The sequence below is a fragment of the Penicillium pulvis genome (genome assembly GCF_028828015.1).
Source record: "Penicillium pulvis strain IBT 33274 chromosome Unknown scaffold_8_segment0_segment0, whole genome shotgun sequence".
Lineage (NCBI taxonomy): Eukaryota > Fungi > Ascomycota > Eurotiomycetes > Eurotiales > Aspergillaceae > Penicillium > Penicillium pulvis.
This window is the reverse complement of record NW_026643080.1, coordinates 1,473,530-1,499,392: the sequence shown is the minus strand read 5'-3', so window position 1 is coordinate 1,499,392 and position 25,863 is coordinate 1,473,530. Positions and strand designations below refer to the sequence as shown.

General features: G+C 48.4%; 10 protein-coding genes across 10 annotated transcripts; 5 read left to right on the top strand and 5 right to left on the bottom strand.

Moving 5' to 3' along the window:
• Positions 1–311: 311 nt before the first annotated feature.
• On the bottom strand, positions 312–3,614 carry N7503_009970 (glucan endo-1,3-beta-D-glucosidase; the record flags this gene model as incomplete). The annotated part of the gene is made up of 7 exons (XM_057069516.1): positions 312–331; positions 383–642; positions 694–755; positions 812–2,536; positions 2,592–3,100; positions 3,157–3,349; positions 3,408–3,614. The coding sequence occupies 7 exons, from the start codon at positions 3,612–3,614 to the stop codon at positions 312–314; spliced, it is 2,976 nt and encodes a 991-aa protein (XP_056916127.1).
• Positions 3,615–4,984: 1,370 nt separating this feature from the next.
• Positions 4,985–6,969, bottom strand: N7503_009969 (allantoin; the record flags this gene model as incomplete). Its single annotated transcript, XM_057069515.1, has 6 exons — positions 4,985–5,397; positions 5,462–6,292; positions 6,339–6,555; positions 6,606–6,673; positions 6,745–6,774; positions 6,828–6,969. 6 exons carry the CDS (start codon positions 6,967–6,969, stop codon positions 4,985–4,987), a joined length of 1,701 nt encoding a protein of 566 aa, XP_056916126.1.
• Positions 6,970–7,623: 654 nt separating this feature from the next.
• On the top strand, positions 7,624–8,729 carry N7503_009968 (phytanoyl-CoA dioxygenase family protein; the record flags this gene model as incomplete). Its single annotated transcript, XM_057069514.1, has 4 exons — positions 7,624–7,864; positions 7,915–8,005; positions 8,058–8,499; positions 8,556–8,729. 4 exons carry the CDS (start codon positions 7,624–7,626, stop codon positions 8,727–8,729), a joined length of 948 nt encoding a protein of 315 aa, XP_056916125.1.
• Positions 8,730–10,059: 1,330 nt separating this feature from the next.
• N7503_009967 (sugar phosphate isomerase/epimerase family protein) lies at positions 10,060–11,365 on the top strand (the record flags this gene model as incomplete). The annotated part of the gene is made up of 2 exons (XM_057069513.1): positions 10,060–10,062; positions 10,265–11,365. 2 exons carry the CDS (start codon positions 10,060–10,062, stop codon positions 11,363–11,365), a joined length of 1,104 nt encoding a protein of 367 aa, XP_056916124.1.
• A 417-nt stretch (positions 11,366–11,782) lies between these two features.
• On the bottom strand, positions 11,783–13,282 carry N7503_009966 (flavin-containing monooxygenase; the record flags this gene model as incomplete). Its single annotated transcript, XM_057069512.1, has 1 exon — positions 11,783–13,282. One exon carries the CDS (start codon positions 13,280–13,282, stop codon positions 11,783–11,785), a length of 1,500 nt encoding a protein of 499 aa, XP_056916123.1.
• A 442-nt stretch (positions 13,283–13,724) lies between these two features.
• N7503_009965 (lipase/thioesterase family protein) lies at positions 13,725–15,103 on the top strand. The gene is made up of 2 exons (XM_057069511.1): positions 13,725–14,269; positions 14,323–15,103. Exons 1-2 carry the CDS (start codon positions 13,924–13,926, stop codon positions 15,045–15,047), a joined length of 1,071 nt encoding a protein of 356 aa, XP_056916122.1. The 5' UTR covers positions 13,725–13,923; the 3' UTR covers positions 15,048–15,103.
• A 161-nt stretch (positions 15,104–15,264) lies between these two features.
• On the bottom strand, positions 15,265–16,188 carry N7503_009964 (uncharacterized protein; the record flags this gene model as incomplete). Its single annotated transcript, XM_057069510.1, has 1 exon — positions 15,265–16,188. One exon carries the CDS (start codon positions 16,186–16,188, stop codon positions 15,265–15,267), a length of 924 nt encoding a protein of 307 aa, XP_056916121.1.
• Positions 16,189–17,416: 1,228 nt separating this feature from the next.
• N7503_009963 (putative pyridine nucleotide-disulfide oxidoreductase AMID-like) lies at positions 17,417–18,874 on the top strand (the record flags this gene model as incomplete). The annotated part of the gene is made up of 5 exons (XM_057069509.1): positions 17,417–17,624; positions 17,678–18,019; positions 18,070–18,424; positions 18,476–18,783; positions 18,831–18,874. 5 exons carry the CDS (start codon positions 17,417–17,419, stop codon positions 18,872–18,874), a joined length of 1,257 nt encoding a protein of 418 aa, XP_056916120.1.
• A 1,033-nt stretch (positions 18,875–19,907) lies between these two features.
• On the top strand, positions 19,908–20,637 carry N7503_009962 (glutathione S-transferase family protein; the record flags this gene model as incomplete). The annotated part of the gene is made up of 2 exons (XM_057069508.1): positions 19,908–19,961; positions 20,011–20,637. The coding sequence occupies 2 exons, from the start codon at positions 19,908–19,910 to the stop codon at positions 20,635–20,637; spliced, it is 681 nt and encodes a 226-aa protein (XP_056916119.1).
• Positions 20,638–23,406: 2,769 nt separating this feature from the next.
• N7503_009961 (uncharacterized protein) lies at positions 23,407–24,318 on the bottom strand (the record flags this gene model as incomplete). The annotated part of the gene is made up of 2 exons (XM_057069507.1): positions 23,407–24,215; positions 24,291–24,318. 2 exons carry the CDS (start codon positions 24,316–24,318, stop codon positions 23,407–23,409), a joined length of 837 nt encoding a protein of 278 aa, XP_056916118.1.
• Between the last annotated feature and the right edge of the window lie 1,545 nt (positions 24,319–25,863).

Sequence of the window (25,863 nt, the reverse complement as noted above, 5' to 3'; positions counted from 1 at the left end):
ACTGTACACACCGAAATGGGTAAATTGGCTTCGGTCATAGTATTAAATATGAATGCTTCAGATTTTTTTTTTTCTTTTCTCTTATTTAGAAACAGATAGAGCATTCCCCTCGATAACGTCATAATCAGATCATTGTTTAGGCTAGGATGGAACTAGAAGAGCCAAGGGCATAATAGCGTAAAGCAATAACCAAGTATGTATAAGAATCGGTCGAAGTACGGCAGATCCACAACCATCAATCATTAAGCAAGAAGTCATAGCCAAGAATTAAAGGAATCCAGCAACTCCAAGAGGATACTATTCAGAGTGATCTAGGGGCTTGCGCCAAGACCTAGGTGTTGTTAGTATACGTCGTAATCCTCTCAACTCAAGAGAAACAAACCTGCAGCGTAAGCTAGATACCAAGTCCGTGATGCACCTCCATCAATCCAACTGTAGTCAAAGTTGTCCTGCGCAAAGAAGTCCCACGCTGCACCCGGATCAATGAGAGCCAAGTTCGCATACAGAACACCTTTCCAGCCACCCTCCACTTTGGAGGCTGGTGTTGAAGCAGTAGCAGCGAACATGTCTTTCCACTCCTGTGTCACAAAGCTACGTTGACGGATGTAGCCAGAGTGTGGGAGGAGGGGCAGCATGTGAATCCTAGAGATTGATGTTAGTACCGGAATTTGGATAATTGCAAGCGGGCCATACCCTTGAATGAATTCGAGGTTGTTCCCAAAGTAGGTGGTGTGGTCGACCTTGTTCTCGAATAGCTGCCTGGGCGTTAGCATACCGTGTGGTTATTAGATAGAGCCCAAACGAGACTCACAATTCCAGTCACCCTGTTGGCAATAAAATTCGCTGGCTGGTTGGTGTTGTTGTCCTGCATCAGGAAGTAGTTGTCGAGGCTTCGTCGCATGATGCCCAGCATCATATTACCACGGGCCTCCATGCTAGCATCTCCAGTTGTACGTCCCCACATCTTCACAGCATAAGCAAACAGGGTATCTTCAGAGGTAGATTCCTGATCCTTGCCATCATATGACTCGAATAGACCCTTTGCCCAGGAGTGGCCATTGAACCAGTCAAAGCCACGCGAGAAAGGGAAATAGGCATCATTTTGCACGGAGTTACCCGCATCACGGACCAGCATATTAACCCAGTCCTTGTTTGCTGCAAGCCAGCTTGGGTCAAGGGCACCAATGATCGCAGCAGCATGGATGAAGTACCCGTAGTGGAAGTGGTGGTCATTGTAGGCAGTGTTGCCGAAATCAGCGTTCAGATCTCCAGCATAACCAGCAGTGGAGACGGCACCCTTCCAAACAGCGTCATAGGCTAGGGGGAATTGCTGCTCATTCTGCACAAAGCGGGCAAAGCTCTTCGTCAAATTTTGGAAAGCGCCGGTAGTCAGGTCAGCATTGTTGCCAAGCTGGTTCACGGTGTAAATCAAAGTTGCAAATTTGCTCAACGCCTTGCCACTGTAGTACATGCTGTTCAGATCAGTCTGGGCAAGGATGTCTTGTTGCAATTCGGTAGGCGCGACTTTCAGGATGGCCTGCCGAGCGGCTTCAGAAAGTGTGTTCACAGTTCCATCAGTAGTCGACCAGGGAGCAAAATCAATGTCGACAGGGAGATTTGCCTCGGTCATAGTCCAAGTCTCGCCAATAACTGCGGTCGCATTACCCTTGGTAGTGCTTCGCAAACGGATGTTCGTCACACGAGCCTGGGTATTGCTATCAAAGGACTGGATGTGGTGTGGCAAGGCGAACGTGATGAGTGGGCTCTTGTGCGCGTACTTTCCAGCCTTGGTCCACGAGAGGTTGTATGTTCCGACGTCACCAGTGACTGAGCCAGTGATGTGGCCATCCACAGCATACACACCAGCAGAGTTGTCGTAAAATTTCTCACCGGCCTTTCCAGCGGGGTTCTTGGCGATCTGAATGGTGCCAGAGTATCCCGTTGGGCCACGGATGCTAGACTGCGTGACCAGCTTAAATTGAGGATCTTGACCATCTTCTGGGGCGGCATAGAGAAGCCAATGGGTTTCATCCTCCAGGGTTACCTGGTATTTGAAAATCCCTGGCCTGGGGGATCCGGCATTTACCACCTTGCGGAAGAAGACACCACTCTCGATGAGCGGCTGGAGGTCATTGTATACACCGGTGATGTAACCCATACCCTGTGTGATTGGAAAAGTGATTGACTTAGCAGACCCAGCGGATTTTCTTAACACTGCATGGGCAGAGAACGCCTTAGGGTCTTCAACAGTGAGAACGCTTGATCCATCCAGCTCATAGGCAGAGAGGATCATATGCTGAAGTCCAACGGGATTGATGTAGTACTCGACAGGTGATCCGGGTATCTTGTCATTCTTGGGCCCGAATGCCATCACGTTGGTCTCGATGTGGGTTGCCGATATGCCCCAACTCTTCAAAGTGCCGGCTCCCTTGGACCATGTCACAGAGTAAGGCTGCGTGAAGCTAGCATTTGTCTGCGTTCCCAAAAACAATCCTGCGTAGAACTTGTTTGTTTCAATGGGCTCTGAAGTATTGGCCTAATGTGGACAATTAGCATATGTTGACTAACTCAGGTACTGTTTTCATTCTTACATGTTTGTTGGCCACAGGGTGATCATCACGGCTTTTGATGTTGGCCGGGGGTGCTCCAGTCGCGACCGGTTGAAAAATATCTTGGTTGTTCATGCCGGATGTTTGGCCAGTTGGGTCAGGCAAATCAGTCGGGTCAGGGAGATCAGTTGTACCAGTAGGATCGGCTGTATCAGGTAGATCGGCTGTACTAGTAGGATCAATTGTACCAGTAGGTTTAGTTGTTCCAGGTAGATCGGCTGTACTAGTAGGATCAATTGTACCAGTAGATTTAGTTGTTTCAGGTAGATCGGCTGTACTAGTAGGATTGGATGTACTAGTAGGATCGGCTGTACTAGTAGGATCGGCTGTACTAGTAGGATCGGTTGTACTAGTAGGATCCGTCGTATCGGGTAGATCAGTTGTACCAGTAGGATCAATTATATCAGATAGATCAGTTGGATCAGGAAGATCAGTTGTATCAGGGAAATCAGTTGTATCAGGAAAATCCGTTGCACCAGTGGGAACAAGGACTGTTCATTATTAGCTGCATCCTTTGTTTTTGTGATTTGATATGCCAAAGACGAACCGTTCTTTATCTCTCCAGTATGTGTTACCTTAGGTGCTTCTGTCACAGATTTAGCTGTTGTGGGAGCAGTCTTGTGTTTGTGTTTGAGAGTCGGTAACAATCCAGTGATATCGTCGAGTAAACGATGAATGTCAAGTCCCGGGAAGGGTAATTGCGATGAATGACCGTCTTTCTCCAAAGCCACGCGATAGACCTGGAAGTATTTTGTCAATACATATTTTATCAAATTTGATCTTTGCAATATTTCTCACTGGTGAAGCCTTCGGGATGAGAATTCTCTCCTCCGCGTTTGATGGAGGATACTGTGTTTCAAAAGCCGACACGGGCTGGGTAGCTGTTTGTTGGAGAATCTCTTCTGCCAAAGCCCCAACACGCAGGTTCGGCAAACAGTATACACTATCTGCAGCAAGAAGCCATGTCAGCAAGGCTGCTGCCTTCCATTTCGACTCGATTCCCATGCTGCAAGCCCAACACAAGTACTAAGACTGTGAAATGAATAGAACGTAGATGACTCCGTTCTATAGGCTCAACCTCTAGGCGCGGCCAATTCCAGCGAGTAGATGGTGGCGTTCGCTGGGCATCAAATATAGGAATGGGGAGAAAGGATCTATTACCGAGGATGGGCTACTTACATACAAAATAATTCCCCAGATATTTCCAACCAGCCCGCAAGGATTGTTGTTAGTGGTCTGCAGAAGGAATTCCGGGACTGCAGATCTTCTTGGAACTCAATCGCGCCCACAAGGCGTCAAGGGCACGTAGAAGGCTGTGCCACGGGGATTTGCGTGTGTAGGTGTTCGCCAGCAATGTAGGGCGTGCTGGATAACAACAGTGGCTTGTTGCGAGGCCAGCGGGCTCCACTACCAGGAATGCCACGCGGGGTGTAAACAACGTCAAACAATCAGTGCGGCCAGTTTGACAGGGGCTGGGTTCCCGATTAGACGACCTAAAATAATTGAAAAGGCGTGTCTAAGTCTGAAGATCGTTTTAAGTTTTGCGGAGTTTCGCAAAGGCTCGGAGCTGTGGATTGAAGCTGTAGGCAGCGACGTAGTGCCAAGGGATGTGGAGCTTCCAACCACCATCAACAACTTTCCCTTCATCATCTCCGGATAACTCGACAGCCATTATTCAGCAGCTGGCCTGTATAGCGTCTGCAAAATGCGATCTCACCGAAAGTCAGCTTCTTCTGACGTGACTCTCATTATGCCTTTAATTAATTCCGCGCAGCACAGGTCTTCCTGCACGCGCGTCACCGTATCTCCACCTTTTGACCGCAGCTAGTCTCGTTTTTCCCGAGTTAGAATAACCACCTACATAGTTTGCTCATTTCCAGCATAACAGCGGGCCAAAGCTTAACTTACATGTCTTTCCCCCTAGTAGTGTCTGAATATCAGCTGTCGAGTACTTCAAAGAGTTAGGACCACTAGGTATTCGAATTTTCCTGAGACTTTCACGAAACTTCAAGGCATATAAAATCAAGGCATTCGCATAGATATCGCATCCATAGTCACCTAGTGCCCAGTGGTTAACACTCCATGGTTTTGGTGGAATTACATGTATGAAGTCCTATACATGCGTATAAGCGGATCCCTTTCACAATATATATATCCGTGCATTTGAGGAAAAAATCATACGAATTAACTTCATTTTTTCCAGCACTTAATAGTTTGGCCAGGAATTTTGATACCATGAAGGCGGAGGCTGGAGAAGTGTAGGAGTTAACTTTAGTTGGCAGCCTTGTTGAGGTTGCGTGACGACATATTGGGCACTGAAATTCAGAAAGCAAAATTAACTAGAATATTACTAGGGGCTATTTAAACTATCTCTATTACAGTGATACTTGCTTTTCTTTGCCATGCTCCTCGACAACCTGTACCACCTCAAGGGCACCGTCTGAAAGATTCGACCCTATATACATCTTCGCTTGTTGCTCCCACGCCAAACCCTGTTCTCGAATGATTTTTTGATTCTCTGTTGGCCAGACCCAGCAGATGAGTGGATAAAGGATCAAGGAGGCGAAGAAAGACAAAAGCCAACCCAGGTCAAACATGTCTGTGGCTGATTGATTCAGTCCGCTCGCACCAAGGGACACTGCAAACCCAGGGAATGGCAAGGCAATACCAACTAGGTACGCAATGATAGCTTGAATATTGAAGCCGCCAGTGTATCGGTAATGCGGATTCGACTTTGTGGGGTTGTAAAGATGAGCAATAAACACGTTGCCCCTTGACAAAATGAAATCTGCAAATAGTCACGTTAGTATGGGTCGCATGAGACTTTCGATTTTTGAACGGTCGAGACTTACACTCTGCAATCATAATCGCCACAACGCTCGCCATGAAAAGACCATATCCCGACAAAAATGTCGTAAAAGTTGCTGCAGAGGCCATGATCTTCCAAGGTACGATGGCGTATGCAAGGAACTCGACAATGAAAAATCCGCGACGCATATCAATAAAGCGGGGAACAAGAAGAGCGGAGTCGGATCCAAATGGAATCATGTTACAAGCGATGTTTGTCCCGAGAATTCCTATCATCCAGCAGAATGCAGCAAGGAAGATCGCGAATCTAGCGCCCGGGTGATTATTGCGCGTTTGAATCTCGTCGAGCAGGTCCCAGGGGTTCCATAGTTCCAAACCCCACTGTCTATTAATACCAGCTGTAGCCAAGATACCGAATGTCGCCGAGAGGGTTACAGCGATTGGTTGGACAAATAGCTGAGATGTGATAGCCGCGTTCTTGCTTGTACTCCAACGTGCGATGTCAGGTTGGTTTGTGATCAGCGTGGCAGTATTACCCATTCCACTGTTGATCGCGTGCATGATAAACCACCCAAGTGATCCACCCGTAGAGCTGGGAAGAGCACCGCTGACATTACCGTGGCACGCGATCATGCAGTAGATGAAGACACCCACAATACCTGGAACCATGACGAAGCCTTTGAACCAGAAGAACTTTTTCAGCTGATAGGGTCGGAAGAAACAGAAAATGAAATGAATGAGCCAGAAAAGGAAGAAGCATAGCATGCCCTTGGTGGTGATGCCCATAGATTCAGGGATATGGTTTGGGATGTTCGCAAAGTGACTCCCAAAGATCGCTCGCATCATGTTGGAAAGGTATGATGCACCAGTGTATACTTGTGTATGTTAGTAATGGCAGACATAAATGTGAAGAGTGCTTACGTTGAACACCAAACCAGATGATCGCGAGGGCAGCTCTGGCGGCCACAAAATAGTAGCTACCGTACATCCCGAAGACGGCTCGGGCCACTGTGGGATAGCCGATATGGTACATGGTCGCAGCACGGGAGTTGAAGGCCATTGCAATTGACGAAATCATTTGCGAAGCAAATATTACAACGATCGCCTGCCACCAGTTGAGACCGATGCCAATCATTGTCTGCCTACATCGTTAGATACAGTCTTGCTGCCGATAAAATGAACGCTTACCGAACCAAGAGTCCAATTTCCGAATGAGATTCCGGTATATAGCAGGATGTATGTCCAAGTGTCCCATGCTGCGATCGACACGTCAGAACACCCAATTTATGCATCTCTCATGCACCTCCAAGGCGATGATTCGACTCACTTCTCTTCTCTGGTGGAGTAGGCTCCAAATCTGATAAATGTTTAGTAAAGACCGACATGAAACACAGGAACTTCAACACGAACCTTGATTTAGAAATTTTGGATCTGGGTCAACATACTTATCATCGCCGACGACTAGAGTGTCTTCGACACGAATAGCATTTAAGAACGCATCTTTACTTTGGAACGCTTCAGACGATGGTAGAATCCTCGAAAGGAACGACATATTGGAAACTACGATAGGAAGCGTAACCCTAGACCTTGATGCTGGCCTCTTTACTAACAAGGGATGAGATTCTTAAGAGAGAAACATGGAAGGTGGAGAAGAAAAACGTAAAATGCGAATGGCTTATCATGGCTTTTAATCCATGCTAGATTCCTAGATAGACCCATGTCTAGACATTTCAACCGACAAATAGACTAACCCTTTTTGCCCTAATCCTTCGATATCAGCTCGTGCCTCCGTTGGGTTGCATTTGCCGCTGATTGTCCGTGCGCCACATCTTAGTCGCTGGGATTGTAGAGATAGCAGTGAACGAAGATAAGGTGGACGAGATAAGAGCTGAATCGATGCTAGATATGCAAGAGTATTGCCTGATCACCCCAGCTCAATTAGTCTTCTTAATCGGAGCAATAACCATAATTTTATCTTGAGCGAGCCCTCTCGAGCCGCTGTAGACAAATCTTCCCCGCTTTCTGGAGTAAGCAAACAACACAGTTTATTTCTAGCGTCGCAGCGAAGTTTCCTCAAGAAACCCAATAGATAAGCCTTTCGTTTTCCCCTCTTTTGCCGCTGTAACACGTGAGCCACGGCAATACTATCTCGCCACCAAGCCCGCCCTGACTGGTAAATTTCAGATTCTTAACTTGTTTATGCACCATGACGGTCCACACTCAGCCCGACGTTAGAACGGTGACTCTTTCCGACGAGGAGCGCCTCAATGGGAAATATACCGATTGGTCCCTCCAACAGGCCCTTGAGGCGATGCACCAGGATGGCCTGGTTGTACTTAAGGGTGTTGTGGATTTAGATCACATCAAAGCCCTGAATGAGCGAATGAGCGCAGATGCCGAAAAGAAAAGAGATGACCCAAACCAAGTATATAACCACTCAGTGAAATGTAAGCTTCTAGATGCACCAAACACTACAGCCATTGACATAGTGTAAAAGCGAATTTTCTACAAAGACCACCCGTTACCGAACCAAGCCTTCTATACGATGATATTTACTACAACAAATTTGTACTCCAGTTAGCGAACGCGTAAATACCCCTAACAGATCTACTCTCACAGCTCCTAACTGTCGCAATCCAGATATCTCGGCCACAAACCAATCTGGAACTGGCTAACGGCCAACACCGCCCTCGCCAACACAGGAGGAATGCGCCAAGCAGTTCACAAAGATAATGCCTTCGTTCATCCGCAATATCCCTACTACTTCATCGCAAACATACCTCTATGCTCGACCAGCATCGAAAATGGAGCGACAGAATTCTGGCTTGGCTCCCACGCCCACACATCAAATAAGGATCAAACAATCGCCACCAAGCCAGAGCAGATTACCGCTCATTATATGCTCGGAGAACCTCTCCCAGCCGTTACTGAAGAAGCGATAAAGGCACGTAGATCGATTCGTCCTCCGATCCAGGCAACTTGCTGCGCAGGAGACATTATGATCCGTGATCTGAGACTTTGGCATGCGGGTATGCCGAATGCAACTGACTCTCACCGTATCATGCTTGGGCTTGGGTACCAGGTAAGTCAACTGGTAATTTTGATTGTTGTATTGTGGCTTGAGCTGACAGGTGCCAGAATCCCGTTTTCCCTAATACTAGCATGATGTGTCACCTCCCAGCCTCGCAGAAGGAATTCTTCGAAAAGGCCCCCGGGAATCTGGAGCTTCGTGCTGAGTTCTATGACGACGAGGAATTCAAAGAAACAAGCTTAGACTCTGTTTTTAATTTGCGGCCTGTATATGCTAAGTAATGTGATAGTTCTTATTCGTCAATCTGGACGAGTCCATTGGGTTATCCCTCACCTTGAACGCCCTACGCCACCTGCATGCAACAACATCACAGTGCAGAACATTGCCTTATGCCCAAATGCAGTAAATGGAATGATAAATCAATTCAATAAATAGTTCCAGCTTTGATACAAATAAGCATAAAGATAGACCTGAACTTATGGCATGATGAAAAAAGACTTCGACCACTTACCTTAACCAGATATTCAGCACATGGCCCAGCAGCCTGATATTCCAGGCAAAAATAACTCAACGCCTAAGCCCAGACTGCCGCTGCATCTGCAAAGACTGGCGCTGCTGAGCGGCAGACACACTTTGGCTCACCGTGTGAAACACGAGCCGACGCTAATCTGCAAGCGGCTAACGACAGCGCAGATCGATCGCAGATCGGGACTAGTGGAGATCACGTACCCAATCGCGAGCAATTTCCCTCCAACGGCAAAGCCGCGATGATGTCGATCTGGAATGCAGGGGGTGCATATATTGGAAACTAGGACTCGGCGGGCTGAGGCGAGCTGAGGAAATGCATTGAGTACGGATGTGCAATAGTGGCGGACCTGGCGGACCAGGCGGTACCCAAGTGGGTATATCTATGTGATGGCGAAGAGCTGGAACTTCCAATGCAATGAGTGGGGTTCACAAAGGTGTCAATGCAGTCGAGCTGTAATGCACAAGGGGGTCCGTCAAATAGTTTGACGTAATGTCGCGGAGGGCGGTAGCTGCGTGTCTAGGATAAATCTGGCCATTGGAATAGACACGGGTTACACTGTCCCGGAACACGATTGTAGTTTACTGTAATGCCGATATTCCGCTCTTCAAGCCTGACGACTAAGAGTTTAATCTACGGGAGCGAGACTTATAGGCAAAGATATTCTGTAGATCCTACCGTTTCAAACAGACTAAGACAGTGCTTCAATTACGACAGAGGACAAGTAGCACGAACAAGGGTATTGGAATATCTTTGCCTGGTCAAGGGCACTGATCTACCACCAGTCATACTGCAGCATTATTGCAGCGGATACAGCGCTGCAGATGATTTCTGCACTCTCATGCACTTTCACTTGTCCTTGCTTTGATCTTTGCTTTTTCTGAGATTTCGTCTCGTTCTGTCTGCCTTCTTTTTTGGGGGGTTTCTTTACAATTATGCATGCAAACTGCAATTCTCCAAAAACAACCTTGGAACACACAGCCACGCAGCACATGCTCTCCCACTAATCGTCAACCAGTGGATCCCAGAAGCTTGAAAAGCGGGTGATACAACGGCCCACAATTCAATTCTGGTCTGCGACAGGTATGGTCCACTTATTTGACGCATTTGCTCACCCCTGAGCCTTCCGATCGACACGGAAACAGCTGAAGCGAAATCAGGCGAATGGATTCCTAAGGTTATATACGGATAAGAGCGCGTGGCTATTCAGGGACAGATTATATTCAATCAGTTGGAAGTCCACACTTTTCCAAAATCCAGACCTAGACCCATCTCACGTCAAATTCTTAGCGCCGGAATGACTTCCTCCCAACCCCACCTAAATCCAACCCAGAACTACGCTGGAAACCAGCCATCGCAACAATCAGTCTAGGCGCCGCAAATCTCCACTCAATCACAGCCAAGATCAATGCCGCCGCTCAAAATAGCCAAGAAGGAATTGAGCTCTTCCATGATGATCTCGCACAACTAGCTCAGACGCTACGCGGAAAAACCTTAAGTGACGATGCTCAGACCCGCACCGATCGCGAATATGAGATCGACGCCGCGCACGCTATCCACGATCTGTGCGCCGAGAAAGGTCTCCGTATTCTCGCCCTCCAGCCATTTCGGCACTATGAGGGTTTGATCGATCGTGAGGAACATGCGAAGAGACTCGATGAGCTTCAGCACTGGGTATCCCTTTGCAAAATCCTAGGCGACTCCTTGTTCATTCTCATCCCTTCTTCATTCCTGGACGAATCGCAGACGACGGGCGATCGGGACGTGATCGTGTCTGATCTAGCCGAGGCTGCTGATCTGGCGTATCCCGTTCGTATTGCCTACGAGGCACTTGCGTGGGGAACGCATATCAATACGTGGGAAGACTGCTGGGATATGGTCGTCAAGGCTGATAGACCTAATTTGGGCATTTGTTTGGATACGTTTAATATTGCTGCGAGGATTTGGGCTGATCCGTTGAGTGCGACTGGTCGGTTACCCGCGCATGCGGATACAGATCTCCAGGTCTCTATGGAGAGGCTTGTTAAGGAGGTTGATCCGAGTCGCGTTATGATGGTCCAGCTTGCTGATGGGGAGAGGGTTGATCCATCAGAGCCGTTCCTGAGGGCTCCAGGTTTGCATCCTTTGCTTGCTTGGTCGAGGAATGCGCGCTTGTTTCCGTGTGAGGAGGAACGTGGTGGGTTCCTTCCTATCCGGGAGGTTACAGATGCATGTTTGAATGGTGTCGGTTATTCTGGGTGGGTTAGTATGGAGGTGTTCTCGAGGACGCTTGGGGATGAGCGTCCGGAGGTTCCGAGGGAGCATGCTGAGCGCGCTGGTCGGTCCTGGCAGCGGGTTTTGGGTATGTTGGAGGCGAAGGCTGGGGAGAAGGGTGAGAAGGTTACTGTTTGATAGATGATAGAGACATCTTGCCCATGGTGGGAACTGTTGGCTTGAACAACAAGGCGTCTTTTTCTTTGGACTGAAGAAATTCAACTATGTAGAAGATTTTACGGAATTGGTTTCCCCACAAAGCTTCCCTTCCGCTGCGTAAATTTAGAAAGGTCTGTGTGACTATTCAGTTGTTACACCAAAACTGCCCGGGTGCTCATGCTATTCATCTATTCTCTATGAAATTTCCTTCGCATCAGTCTACAAACAGCTCGAAAGCATCCATGTTGAAGTCATATGGTATTCCCATTTCACATCTTGTTCACAATGAAAACGCTATATCCCAAAATGAATACGCCAAATCTAACTAATTACAGAAAAAGAACTAAGCCCAGTCGTTACAAGGTCCATCATAAAATCTAGCGCAACATCGAACGCTCAATTTATCTTAGCACGAAGATGCACATTCGGCCCTTGGGTATACTCCATGCTATCATCCAGGCTACCCTTAGTCGCAAACTTAATGTCCTTCAAATAATGATCACGCGCTTGCCACGGACCCCGATCAGCCGCCAAAGGCAGGACCTGGTTGGCAACTGTGACATAAGTAGAGTTCAAGTTCAGCAACGGGCGCTGCTGGATCTTCTCGGCGTCCTGCGCCTTCAGACGGGGTGTAGCAGCAATGAGCTTACGGGTCTCCAGGGACTTGAGCAGGCGAGTCACGAACTGTGCGGTTGCGTCCGCACCGAGAGTCCATGAGGCGTTGGTGTATCCGATAATGAATGAGGCGTTGGGAAGATCCTGGAGCATGACTCCGTTCCACATGTACTTGGAGCCGATATTGATTTTCTCGCCGTCGACAGTTATGGTGGCGCCACCGGCGATTTGGAGCTTTAGACCCGTTGCAGTGATGATGATGTCTGCATCGAGAGTCTCTCCCGAATTGATCGTCAGGCCCTTCTTCGTGACTGTCTTGATGGTGTCGGTCCGCACATCGGCCTTGCCGCGGCGGAGACTGGTATAGAAGTCGCCGTCTGGCGAGACACAGAGTCGCTGATCCCAGGGGTTGTAGCGGGGCTGGAAGTGCGGGTTATGAGGAATGTGGCTAGGGAGTTGGCCGCTTGCTCTGCGCTTGAGGATCCAACGGGAGAAATTCGGGAATCCTTGACAGAAGAGGAAGAAGAGTCGTGATTGTAGAATCCAGATCATGCGCTGGAGTTTGTGGTAGGTTTTTGTCGGCAAGATCCAACGGAGTAGCCAATTTCCGCTGCGGTTCGGGAGAGAGAGGATGTAAGTTGGACTGCGCTGAACCATCGTCACCCGCTCGGCCTTCTGAGCCAAATTGGGTAAGAGGGTGATGGCGGTGGCACCGCTTCCAATGATCACGACTTTCTTGCCCGTGTAATCCAGATCCTCAGGCCAGAATTGAGGGTGGATGACCTGGCCCTGGAAGTTTTCCAGTCCGGGAATGGTGGCCTCCAATGGCTCGTGGTAGTTGTAGTAGCCGGAACCAAAGATGATGAACCGAGCATTGATGGTCTTGGCGGTGCCATCGTTGTCGATATTCAAGGACCAGTAGTTGTCCTCGCTAGACCAATTGGCATTCGTCAAACGATGGCGGTACTGGATATTCTTGTCGATACCGTATTTCTTGGCAGTGTCGCCGATGTAGCGTTTAATTAAGTGGCCGTCAGCGATGGGGTTGGATTGGTTCCAGGGGTTGAAGGAGAAGCCAAAGGTAAATAGATCAGAATCCGATCGGATCCCAGGGTACTTGAACAAGTCCCAGGTTCCGCCTAGGTCGTCGCGAGCTTCGATAATGGTATAGCTGTAGCCTGGGAGCTCATCTTGCAGGCGGTAGGCGGCGTTGATGCCGGAGATGCCGGCACCGACGATGACCACGTCAAATCGCGTTTCTGACTGTGCGTGACCGTTCATCGTGTGTGTAGTGAAAGATGCAACGATCTGGCGTGGGCAACCGGCAATTTTTAAAGGATACTCACATGCCTCGGTTTTCCCCCTGTGACGATCCTGAAGTGGGTCAACCGACTTTCACGCAGACTCGGTGGAGTCCGTGCGTTTGCCTCTTTTTTTTGGGGAACCTTTGCACTCTTTGCGGGGAACGCATGCTCTGCATGAACTGTATACTTTGGTCTTTGTTGATTATCAACCGAGGTCTGATATGTGAAGTTGTACGCTACACCGTTTTGTTCATATCCTAACAAAAATGGTTTTCTAATCCGATAATCTCACGTATCGACTGAAGCTATCCAGGTCAAATTCCTAAAACAGAACAAAGACTATTGAAACTTATGATACTCGAACTGCAGCCACATCATAGTCACACAATAGCTCTTTCTTTCCCGATCCCGTAATGCCCATGCGCCATCCGCACCTCGGCCCCAAACAGAAAATTGGGCGGATCTCGCAAGATGTGGATCAACCAATCTTTACCTAAACAGGATAGCATTGCGAAATGATCGTCCACACGTTCCTCCGAGGTCCAACGTGCGATCATCGTCAACCCCATGCTTATCAGGCACGACCTGCGCTAGTTTCCGCAATGGCATGATCTGAAAATGTCGCTAACCCAGGTAAAGTTGACCCTTCGCGAGAAGCTGGACATATTGCCAGCTGTCGCAAGCATCATTGTCGCAGCCGTCTATGCTCTCCTGACAGGTCTATGGCGCACGGAGCGCCAGGCCAAATCCCTCCTCCTCCATTTTGGCTATGCTATCATGCGCAAGTCTACACAGCGCTTGTCGCCGAGCCAGATGCAGTTTATTCTGCCAGGCTCCACCACAATCTACAATCGCTTTGTGAAGAAGGTGGGCTATAAGCCGGAGTCGGTGGAGTTGAGCCATGGGGCTACGGGCCACTGGATCGGTGACCCCAATGCGACAAACGTCGTGATCTGGTACCACGGTGAGTACTAGTAAAATAATATATTCGAGGACGCACAGCTCATGATGAATTAGGCGGTGGATTCGGTCTACCCTCCAATCGTGGCTACATCAATTTCTATGCGCAGCTCGTCCGCCATCTCGAGGCAGCCAGCAAGAGTGTCGCCGTGTTCTCACTCACATACACTCTCGCCCCCAACGCTACATACCCGACACAGCTGAAACAAGCCGTTTCCTGCGCCCGATACATCCTTGCCCAGCCAAATCGGGACCCAGCGACTGTTTTCCTAGGCGGCGACTCGGCTGGCGGAAATCTGGTCTGTGGCGTGTTATCGCATGCCGCACACCCCCACCCCCAAATCGAGCCTTTGCCCATCAATGGCAAATTCGGTGGCGCTGTCATGATTGCGCCATGGACTTTACTCGATACTGAGTTCCCTGATCAGGAAATATATTCGGGTGGTGATTTGATTACGCCACAGGTTGCGGCGCCTTGGGCTACGGCCTTTTTGGGTCGTGCGCCGCGCGATAATTACACGGATCTTTTCCATGCTCCTACAGAGTGGTTTGAAACCTTTCCTGTGCAGACTGTTCTGATTACTGGTGGTGGCAATGAGATTATGTTGCCGATTATTCTGGAATTCTCGAAGAAGTTTAAGGATGGGTTTGGGAATGTGGAGATGTTTGTTGGGCATCGCGAGTGTCATGTTGCACCGGTTTACAATTCTATGTTACACGATAACACGGAAACAGAGCAGGGGAAGAAGATTAAGTCGTGGCTGGTGGAGCTGGCTCACTAGATATTGTGTTACTTTCGGCTATTGTTCGGGTGATGTGATACATATTGAAGTGTCAAAGCCGTTGAATCTATAATAGTCGGTGTGAAGAGACATCTCACTCATGAATTTATGCAATTGCAATTGACAAACTTTCGGGGTCTCAGGCCCTATGACAGAACTCCCGAGGTCCCGTCCATCTGATCTCCTATTGTTATTCACCCATATATATCTCCGTATCTTATGAATTAGAACTTCTTCCTTCTCTCAAGTACTCAGTCCCTATCATCTCCACAGACATTTCATATGCCTTACACTTCAAATCCCAATCCCTCGTCCCGGGCACCGCTTTCTGATCCCACCCATGATCACACCTATCCATCCTCTCAGCAACAACATTCCGCCCAGGATCCACCCTAAGCTTCTCCGCAAGCCTCTCAGCTTCCTCAGCCAGGCTATCTTGCCCCGCCGTAATAATCAAAACATTCCTCGGAAATCTCTCCGCATCAGCAAGACCAGGCGAAATCCTCGGATCCCTCATATCAATACCATCCGGAATCCAACACCCATAGAACACCCGCAATATAAACGGAGGCATAGGCCTCCCACCCGGCTGTGGCGCAACCAATGTCCCGGGATCACGGTAGGACTCAACGCCAGGATAAACCGCAATCACAGAATGAAAGGTCTCAGGTGTGTATTTCGAGGACACGATCGAAAGAGCAAGATTTCCTCCAGAACTAAACCCGGACAATGATATCTGAGATGGATCAAACATGTCTGGGTGGGCTAGGACCCAATTAATAACATCTTCCGCGTCGTGCAGCTGGGCTGGGAATGGATTCTCTGGTGCCAGTCTGTATGATACGTCTAGGACAATGCAGCCCGTTTTCTGGCTAATCTCGCGGCAGAATTGGGAAGAGTTTCCGTGGACGGGGAGTGTATAGCCACATCCGAAGAAATTGATCAATACCGGACTGGGTTTGAACTTCCCGCTCTCGCTCCTTGGTTGATGATATGCATGGGCTGTTATGCTTCGACCTCCGTCTCGGGATGGGATGTGTTGAATGTAATCATAGGATGGGTTGATGTTTGCTCGGAGTTTGACTAAGCCTCGTAGGATAAGGATTGCGAGTCTGAGATAGATGTAGCTGAAGAAAGACATTTTGTCTGTACAATGCTCATTGCTTTTGCAGTTGGTGTTGCAGTTGACTTTATTTCATTTCGTGAACCGGTCCGTGCGGTCAGACTCGGCAGTGCAATAGCCTAATCGGGTCCCCGCCATTACTGCTATGGGCTATTTGAAGGAACCTTGGGACGCCTTAATTCACGGCTGACAGACCTTATGTTGTTTGAAGATCGATTCATGAAGATTAGTCAGGGTGTTGAAGATGCCAATTGAGTGGAAAAGCGCCACATGGCTCGTGGGGGCGCGGCTGATTGATTAGATCCACGAACAGATAAGAGACAACCCCTGCTTCACACCAGACCGTTCCAGGCACTTTTTCACAGTAGATCCGGGTCCTGTATCCGGCCCACAGTCGGAAGCCCGGCGAAACAACGGCTAACTCCACAAGCGACGCAGAGAAAAAGACTCGCCCGCACCACCCAATCCTGAATCGGATTAGATAGCTTAGATAGCCTCCCTGAGTCAGTGCTGCCTTCCGATTGGGTTCTGTGCCAGGCTATCCCTTGCAATAGTATGCGGTGTAAAGACGGGTACAAAAGCCAAGCAACTCAGGTCTTCCGGTCACGCTATTCCCGTCGGGCCCACATAGAGACGGGGCTTCTAGAAGTTGCGACGGAAGAACATCACCCGTAGCGTGACGTAGACGGTCAAGTTTACGTACTGTACTTGGCTGTGACTTTGTGTCATGTTAAGCGATTGCTCGTCATAATAGTTGCCACATTGCTCGTTTGTATCTGAACAATTTAGTAATTGAAGATGCAGAGCCCGCTTTTTGAACGGTCCACACCGTGAAAGCAAGGAATCTATCCAAGTTCCATGCAGGGACTCCCTAGTGAAAATGCTGCTGAACCCACCCGGATTGTATCGGTACGTGGGGCAGCGCTGCCACCCTTGGCCCCTTGGCTCATACAGACCCATACGCAAGAATACGTAAACAAATGAAGTGTGGGTGTGCATTACCCCACTTACATGTACCAGTACCGGAACCGGGCCCGGATCGGATCTGATAATTTTCACACCGATGTCGCGTCTTATCAGATCCTGTCATTTCCTTCCATTCCAAGACCGACTCCGAAATAACACAGTATATTATTAGCTAGGGTCATTTCCCTCAATCTCCACGTTTCTTTTCTTTTTCTCTCCACTCCTCTTTTCTTCCTTACGCTCCTCTCTTCGTCAAATTCCACCAGCTACGCAATCTACAATGCCTTCTAATGATGGTGTGCGGGCCGTCGCTCGATCCTTCCGGGTCCTGATCATCGGTGGCTCTTATGGTGGACTCGCTGCCGCTTTGAATTTGAGTGACCGGGCGCGGGGTCGTGTATGTCGCTTCAACTCTAACCCTGATGCGAAACCGCCCTCGTACAAAATTCCTCTCCAGATCACCGTTGTGGATGAGCGAGATGGCTACTGTAAGCGTTGAATTTGAAGAAATGATTTCGTGATGTGCTGACGAGTATGCTAGTCCATTTAATTGGATCTCCCAAGTCGCTGGCATGTGAGAAATTTGCCGCAGAGTCGTGGACGCGCTTTAAAGATATTCCTGCACTCAGGTCGCCAGATTTCAGCTTCATTCAAGGGACAGTCAGCAGAATAGATAGCGCATCGAAGATTGCTCATATTCTTGACTCTGAAACGCAACAAAATCGGACGGAAAAGTATGATTATATGATCGCGGCATCGGGTTTACGGAGAATCTTCCCTGTCGCGCCGCAGTCTGTACGACGGGAGGACTTCCTCGAAGAGGCGAAGAAGCACGTGGATAATGTGCGCAATGCCAGTCAAGGAATTGTGGTCGTTGGTGGAGGTTTGTATCAGAATGGAACCTCTAGGGAACAGTCACTGATCTGATGATAGGCGCGGTCGGAATTGAAATGGCAGCCGAGCTAAAGATCCTCTACCCGGAGCAGAAGATCACCCTTATTCATTCTCGAAGCCGATTGCTATCATCTGAGGAGCTGCCCGATGACTTTGCCGAGCGCGCGCTCGCGATCCTTCGCGAGGAGAATGTGGAGGTGATCTTAGGAAAGCGTGTCGTCGATACAACCGCCGTCGACTCAGGCAAGGAGCGCGTGTGGCGCTTGACGTTGGCTGACGGCCAGCAGCTCACGACTGGACTTGTGCTGAGTGCCATCTCACAACCAGTCCCTACATCGACATATTTGGAGCCAGAGGCACTGAATGAAGAAGGGTTGATCAAGATCCATCCGTCGTATGTGCCCATTATCCTATATCATTACAAATTAATCTGACATGCTCGCAGCCTTCAATTCTCCGGTAACATCCCCAATGCAGAGCATCATTTCGCGGTTGGCGATCTTGCAGCATGGTCAGGTATCAAGCGCTGTGGTGGCGCAATGCACATGGGTCAGTATGCAGCCAACAACGTTCACCAACACATGCTGGCCGAATGCACAGGCGAGAAACCTACTTACATGAACTTGACCCCCTTCCCGAACGTGATCGGGCTGGCTCTTGGCAAGAAGTGCGCGACTTATAACGCAGCTGAAGGCACCAAGGATGGAGAGGACCTGATGGATGTCATGTTCGGCAAAGACATGGCCAACAGCAGTAAGCATAAACTTCAACCCGAGATGTCGCATTGGCTAACAACTAAGTCTGTTGGAACTATATGCGCCTTAGCGACCCGCCTCAAGCTTGAAGCAGTATGCTTGATCATTTCCTCTATATCCAATTTCCATGTCAAGCATGAAGCCTTAGACCCTGGGACAGCGACTTAATTTGAGCCTTGTTTATTTCCGCTAGTAAATTGATCATTGATGCAATCGCACTTGTGTCTTGTCCAAGGAATGCAAATTGTACAATTGTTGCGGAGAATGCTCCCGCCAGCATGATGAACATTCCGACGTACACCGTCCATACCGATCATAAGCACCCACTCGAAAGCGCCGACAAGAAAGACAGATGACAAACACTCGTCCTTGAATTGCTACCTGCGCGCCGGGGCCATACCGGGCCGTACCCTCCCGCGGCTTCAGCCCACACTCAATACAGAATCGCTTGTCACTATCGGCGCCCGATCGACTTCTACGGCGTCGAAGCATTCGATCGGCGAACTCACGCGCCGGGCGCAGCCGTAAACAGTAGCGACAGGTGTAGATATCTTTGAGGCGGGCCCATTCTGTAGATTCGGCCTGTAGGAGCTGGATGTGGGAAGGGCGGGGGATCTGGTCGTAAAGGTACGCGCAGGTAAACCTTAGGTTGAGGACGTCATGGATAGGTAGGAATTCGGCGATTAGTATCAGGAGCTCGGGTGGGAGGTTAAGGAGGTGACGCATGAAGTGGGTAAGAGGAAGCTCGAGCTCGGATGCGGGGTGCGGGTGGAAATATGTATTTAGCCACTCATATTACTTCGCTCACTGTTCCATGGACCTTATAGAAACCAGATAGTAGTGTTTCAGGATACATAGAAATCTATTCCATCACACAGTCATGAAGGTCATCATTACCCTGAGAATCTTTGGATCAAGCTATGTCTCAGAATCCGCAAGGCTACGCATCCTGAATCCACTCGTTCCAAGGTTTCTTGCTGACTTCCGGTGGAGCCCTTCTCGTTGCCCCATGAGTCAACTGACCCTTTTGGCCCCGAATAAAGCATTATAAAGCTTAGAGGGAATCCGAAATAAATCTACATCTTAACTACCATTAAAATAATTCGGCAATCAAGAACCAAAATGGCTCCATTCGGTACAATCTGGTCCTACATGCCAAGTGCACGAGTCAGCAAGGTAAGAAACCAATTCAACCATACCAGCCTTTAAACTGACTGAAACCCAGATCGAAGCAGTAGCCAACCTAAACGGCCTAGAACTAGAGATACCCAAAGGCTTTGTCCTCTACAAAGACAATTTCACAGAGGAATACCTCTCCAAATTCCCCCTGGGCAAGGTGCCCGGCTTTGAAGGCGCAGACGGAACACGTCTAGTCGAATCCGACGCCATCGCGCAATACGTCGCAGAAAGCGGGCCACTATCCGACCAGCTCCTTGGCTCTACACCCCTAGAGCGCGCATCAATCCGATCATGGATCAGCTTCTCAGATCACGCATTCCTGCGCGTTATCCGGGAACTGGTTATGTGGCGATTTGGAAAATGGGATTATAATGAGGAGAGAGAGGCCACGCAGCTTGCATTGTTGGAAAGGGGTCTTGCCTATATGGAAGGCCATCTGGAGGGCAGGACGTGGTTGGGAGAGAATGGAAAGTTGAGTCTGGGGGATATTACTGTTGCGGCGCCTTTGCATATGGGGTTCATTTTGATTATTGATAAAGAGATGCGGGCGAAGTATCCGCTGGTTACAAGTTGGTTTGAGCGGGTTATGGCTGTTGAAGAGGTCGGGAGGGCGATGGGGGAGGTGAAGTTTATCGAGAAGAGGCAGGTATACCAGGGTAAGATTGAAGCGTGATGATTTTCGCAAATGGGTGGTGTAGATAGAGGATTTTAGGAGTCGAATAGGTATAGATGAAGTCGGGGGACAAGGTTGACTTATTCGCAAACGAAATTGCGATACTTGTCTGGAGTAGAATAGACTAGTAGAGCAAATTCCGAATAGCATCAAGATAACAGAGAAACAAAAGTATTATTGCTCGGGCGAATCTCAACCGTCCAACAACTTTCAGTCATTAGACCCCGGCCAATACTATCCTCGGTGGTATCACGTGATTAACACTCTGTGACGACTAGGCTATCGGTAAGACTTGCTTGCTTTTTCTCTAAAAAAAAAACTTGTGAAGCAACAGGGCCAACAAATTGAGAGTTGTGTTTGGGTTTTATGAATTCTGACCCACTTCCTGTGAACATGCTCTGATATAGAAAAATTGGAATATCTGTTTTCTTTTGGAAAGATTCGCTCTATACAAGGGTCGAGAGGCTGTGTCTAGGTTTGCAATCTGGGAATTCTTATTTGCATGTAAGTTTGTATAAAAATAAGAGATGTCAATTTTCTAACAACAATCAGTCTCTAAAGATCCCACACTCGATTCTTGGTATGGCCGTTCAGATTATGATTTGAAATGCTTAAGCAATATGTTTCATGTATATGTCTTTCTTACATTGCGCAGTTGGAGACTCCACATTGGACAGAATAACACTATCCTGCCCGCTATAATTCCTCTTCTAGGCATATCCGCAAACGAATGGTGACGAACCAAATACTAAAATATGACACTATGGATAGTGAAACTATGAAATAATCACCACCCACACAGTCACGCTTTGATTCTCGGCCCATACCCGAATTCACGCTGATCTTTACGAGGGTAGGCCGTGAATAGTCTTTTTTAAGAATGAAACGTCCCATGATTACAGAAAGACCGACTTACTGATGATACTATACTCAACGAGAGCTACCATGCATTTCAACCTACCTAGTGTAGTGGGTAACTAAGCGCATTCGTGCAGGGGTATGCGAATCAGACCATTTCTCCTCCTAAAAGCCACCTCTAGGCCTCCTTTGCTGTCTCCGACTACCTCCCGTGGCTGAAACAGCTTTGAAGAATAGGTTTGGCTCGCAGACAACTCTCCACTTCACTGGGTAGGTCTATGCGCCCCTGGCATCCATTTTTTTCAATACTACTATCTAAAGATCTGCCAACACCCCTGCGTGACATGGAACCTAAAGTTTCTCGCTCTAAGCTACCTCTCAACATTTTCAGGATGAAATGCAGTCGCTAATCTGCTTTTGCATAGCTGAGGTGCTCAAATGTAACTAACAGACGATCGAGCGTATCCTTGGGGACTAACGCCGATTTGAACGCGTCTACAATCCGCCCTCTTAACCTTCGCGTTGGGAGACTAAGTGTCATAGCACTTCTTCCAGAAGCACTCTGTAACTATTTGCCTGAAAGGTTAAGTCTATACCTCGAGAGGCTATTACTCTATAGGTATAGGTTGTGACGGCCAGTGTGTAAGTAACAGGAAACGGCGCTGGCGGTAAGTAGCCTAGCGGCCCCTGTAATGGCCATGGTGGTTCCCAAGAATCATTCACTCTCGGTGGCCCAGCAGCAATTTTTGAACAGTGTGGCCCCTTCGACAGTCAGCGACTGCAGGGATTGCAACATGAAAACTCTTTTTTTGCTTCTCTGTTATGCAGTGCCAAGGTTCCTTGAGGTTCATTTACAAAAAGACTCTTCAGTCCTATTATAGGCCACCGATGATCATACATTTCATTGCAGCGTTAGTCTAATTATTAAGATCTGTTGCTGTCTTTATTGCTAAAAGATACTGAAAAACAGGATGATGAAATGAATTATTGTGCATGGGAATAGATAAAACACGGGCTTCCAATGAAAGAAAGAGAAAAAGGCAGTAATATGCACCATCAATCATTCGACACAAAATTGAGATTTGAGCACAAAACCAATCGTCATACCTTGACCAAGACATCTTCATGTCCCAAGGATAGCATCCAGCAACTGCCACTCGAGACAATAACCAGCTAGTTTCAGATCAAGTATCCGAAATGATCTCTTAGGCCCGACACAACATAAGGAGATCCATGAATACGACAGAAGGTCTCAGGTCGATTTTAGAATCGATTGAATGACCGCGTGTAGAAGGCGGCCCGACTTAGAAGCACGAAGGCTTCTGTCAGATGAATGGCCGCAAACGTAGCTAAGCAAAACATGGAGGTAATGCACGTGGACGCCATACCGAGACACTTGATGCCAAGAAGAGATAAAATGGTAAGGAGGACGCTAACGCCGCATGACATGATGACGAAGCTGCGGTCTTATCATATTAGCAAGGGAAGAAAGTCTTTCGGGTGACCAGGTGTTACTTGCATCTGACCCAACCCATGCTTTTCTGTAATTAGCCACCACAGAGCTACTTCGAACGCCAAGTAAGAGGCTTGAGCACTGCGAAGGCAGTCAGTGACATAATATTTAAGCGTGGTTCAGAGTGGCGAGCTCACCAGGCGAGAGATAAATCACTGAAAGTTGCATCCTGAGATACTCCCAGTGCGCCCAATAAGGACCCTAGTGCCCAAAGTAGCAGCTTCTTTCGAGCTTTCTGCTTGTAAAGGGTCCTGCTACACAATATACTGAAAGCCACAATAAAAAGGGGCATGATTGATTGTAGCGCAGATGTAAGCAGGTCTTCAAGTATCTTTAAGAGTTTGAATTTCAGGTCGTTATCGAATTCCGAGGATGCTAGAGCGTTGTTACAGTTACTTTTACTGTTGCAGGGGATCGGACTGGCAGACACCCTTGAGGAATGAAGCAAAATCATCCAGGCTATCATGCCGGAAATCCCCACCTCTCTTCCACGGGCAAACCTTTGAGTTCTGTAATGTTATCAAAACGTCGTGAATTGAGAATTGGGAAGGTACATACCGTTTGCCAAGGAGAGGCTGGATGCGACTCAGACCTAGCTTGTTATATAGTGAGTGGTGGATATGAAAGGTGCGAGGGAGGCAATATCCGACGCAATCGCTCCACAACAAGCAGAGCTTTCCAAAAGTAAAGTCTAAAGTGTGCCTTTGTGGGGGCACCTCCTCTAGAAAGCGGGTAACGGAAGTGATCTGGCCGGGATTGAGCATTGTGGCCGCGCTAGACTTTTGGACCAGGGACTCCTTCGGGCCCTCCTCGCCTAGCGTATCGTGATCGGTGATGGCAGTGAGAAAGGAGGCAGCCCATTGCGACGACATTTCTGGTCGCCGGGCGACGGGCACGATGGTGTCATAGCTTGTCGCAATCCCTTTGGGAGCGCACGGCATGAGACTGGGTTGTTCAGACGGATGATGCCTAGGAATAGACTCTCCGGTGACAGGTTCGTGGTCGGACGCCTCGTCCGAGCAGAGGCCACGGAGGGCCTTGGACGGCTGATCCGAATGGCTGATAATTCGGAGTTTGGTCCTTCCCACCTCCTGCACCTCTGTTATGAACGAGTCATGACCCTCAGAGGCCTGTGTGACTACAGAGATTTCTGCCCATAGGTACGACTTGGCATCAGTGCGGGGTTCGACAAAGTCAAGACTGTGGCCTGGTGAATGTTGTCAGCAATTATGGTCCTCTCTCTCATAATACATCGCTCGATGAGCTATCCGGCATCACTGACACGCGTCAAGAAAGGTTCGAATAAACATGTTGCATCAAGCTCCACGTGTCGTGGTGGAGTGTACCTGGATGCTTGCGCGCGGGGAGCCGGGTGGGTCATAGCAGACGAACTACAAATGAAAGAGAGCGGGGTCATGCATCTAATCATCTTTGGCCAATTATATTAAAGCCCAAGAGCGCAGGTCAGCCCCGCTTTTATTTGCCAACGTCATCACTGTTTCTTCACGATCCACTCCGCAATGTCAACAGCCATCACTGCAAACACCGCTGGTATTAATATCTTGAGCAGCTTCTGCGTTATCTCCGCTTTCAATACTTATGATGCCTTCATCGCTTACAGGAAGACTGCTGATCCTTTTTCAGGCGCTCTCATGTCGCTCCTATCCAGATCATCAAGCACGTTTACATGCAGCTCTCGAACATCGAACCCCTTCAGTCGACGTAGTAGCAGTAATCTGCAATCCCGAGAGCATTTCAGCCAGGGAAAGATATAAACTTCTATCATGGAGGCCTTCGAAAGATGAGCAGGATCTTACCACCGCACGCATTCTGCGGTTTCCCCATCACTACGACACATGCATGCCTTGTCTTTCGGCTCAGCCCGACGAGACTTGGTTATGCCAAAGCTTTGATGGCCTCTTTAGAGAACTGGCTGTGAGACGGAGAGACTCAAGTTACGAAAAAAACGCACGGCCAATAATATTCATTATTCCGGACTGCGTTGACCGGCTTGTGAGGGGCGCACTTGAATTAGCAAGATGTCAGGCAGATAAAGATCCCGAACTTCTTCATACCGTGAACTCTACATATGGAGTTATCACTGTTGAAGAATCTCGCTGCGCACATGCCTTATCTAATGTGTGTCTTACCGCAGGCCAGTTGTTATGTTCCGCTCTTATGACCCTGTACCAATTTTCTCACGCTGAGAATTTGGCATTCCGCTTGTTTGCGAAGGATACTACTTCTGCTTCGGTGGAAGGTTTTTGGATAAGCATGCGATCAGAATTATTGATCCAATGCAATACAACTTGCGGAATTTTACCAAGTTCTGTTATAGGATTAGTAAGCTCATCATGACTCAAGATGAAAAAACAAGTCTCACATATATTAGGTCACACCATCGTTTGGCAGCCTTGGCATAGTAAGGACCTTTCTATGTCCGACTCCAACTACATTTCTGCTCGCAGCCATAGCGCATGGCATTTTGTGTATGGCACAATACCAAATAATTCTGGAGGACTGCCGTCAGCAAGCCATTATCGGGATCTGTCTAGTTTCGGGAATGCTCACAAGTCTGGCAACTTATGTGATCTATGGCGAAAACATTTCTATGATAATGTTTTCGCACAGTATCACAATTGCTTTGGCTATTGGCGCATGCCTTCAGTGGCTTGGCCAGCTTTTTATCAAGTTGTCACGGCCGACTTTTGGACAGACTATACACAAATGGACTTCTGATATCATGTCTACAAGTACTGGTAGTCATGGAATCATATTCCAGAAGACAAGTTGGGATGCCGATATACTTCACGTGGCCGATAATGAGAAGTAAGCCTGGGGCGCGGTTATATTGA

Excerpts from the sequence above, each read along its gene's own strand:
- N7503_009965 (XM_057069511.1), top strand. The coding sequence starts at position 13,924 with ATGTCGCTAACCCAGGTAAAGTTGACCCTTCGCGAGAAGCTGGACATA. Across the intron at positions 14,270-14,322 it reads CGTCGTGATCTGGTACCACG|GCGGTGGATTCGGTCTACCC; the intron begins GTGAGTACTAGT and ends ATGATGAATTAG.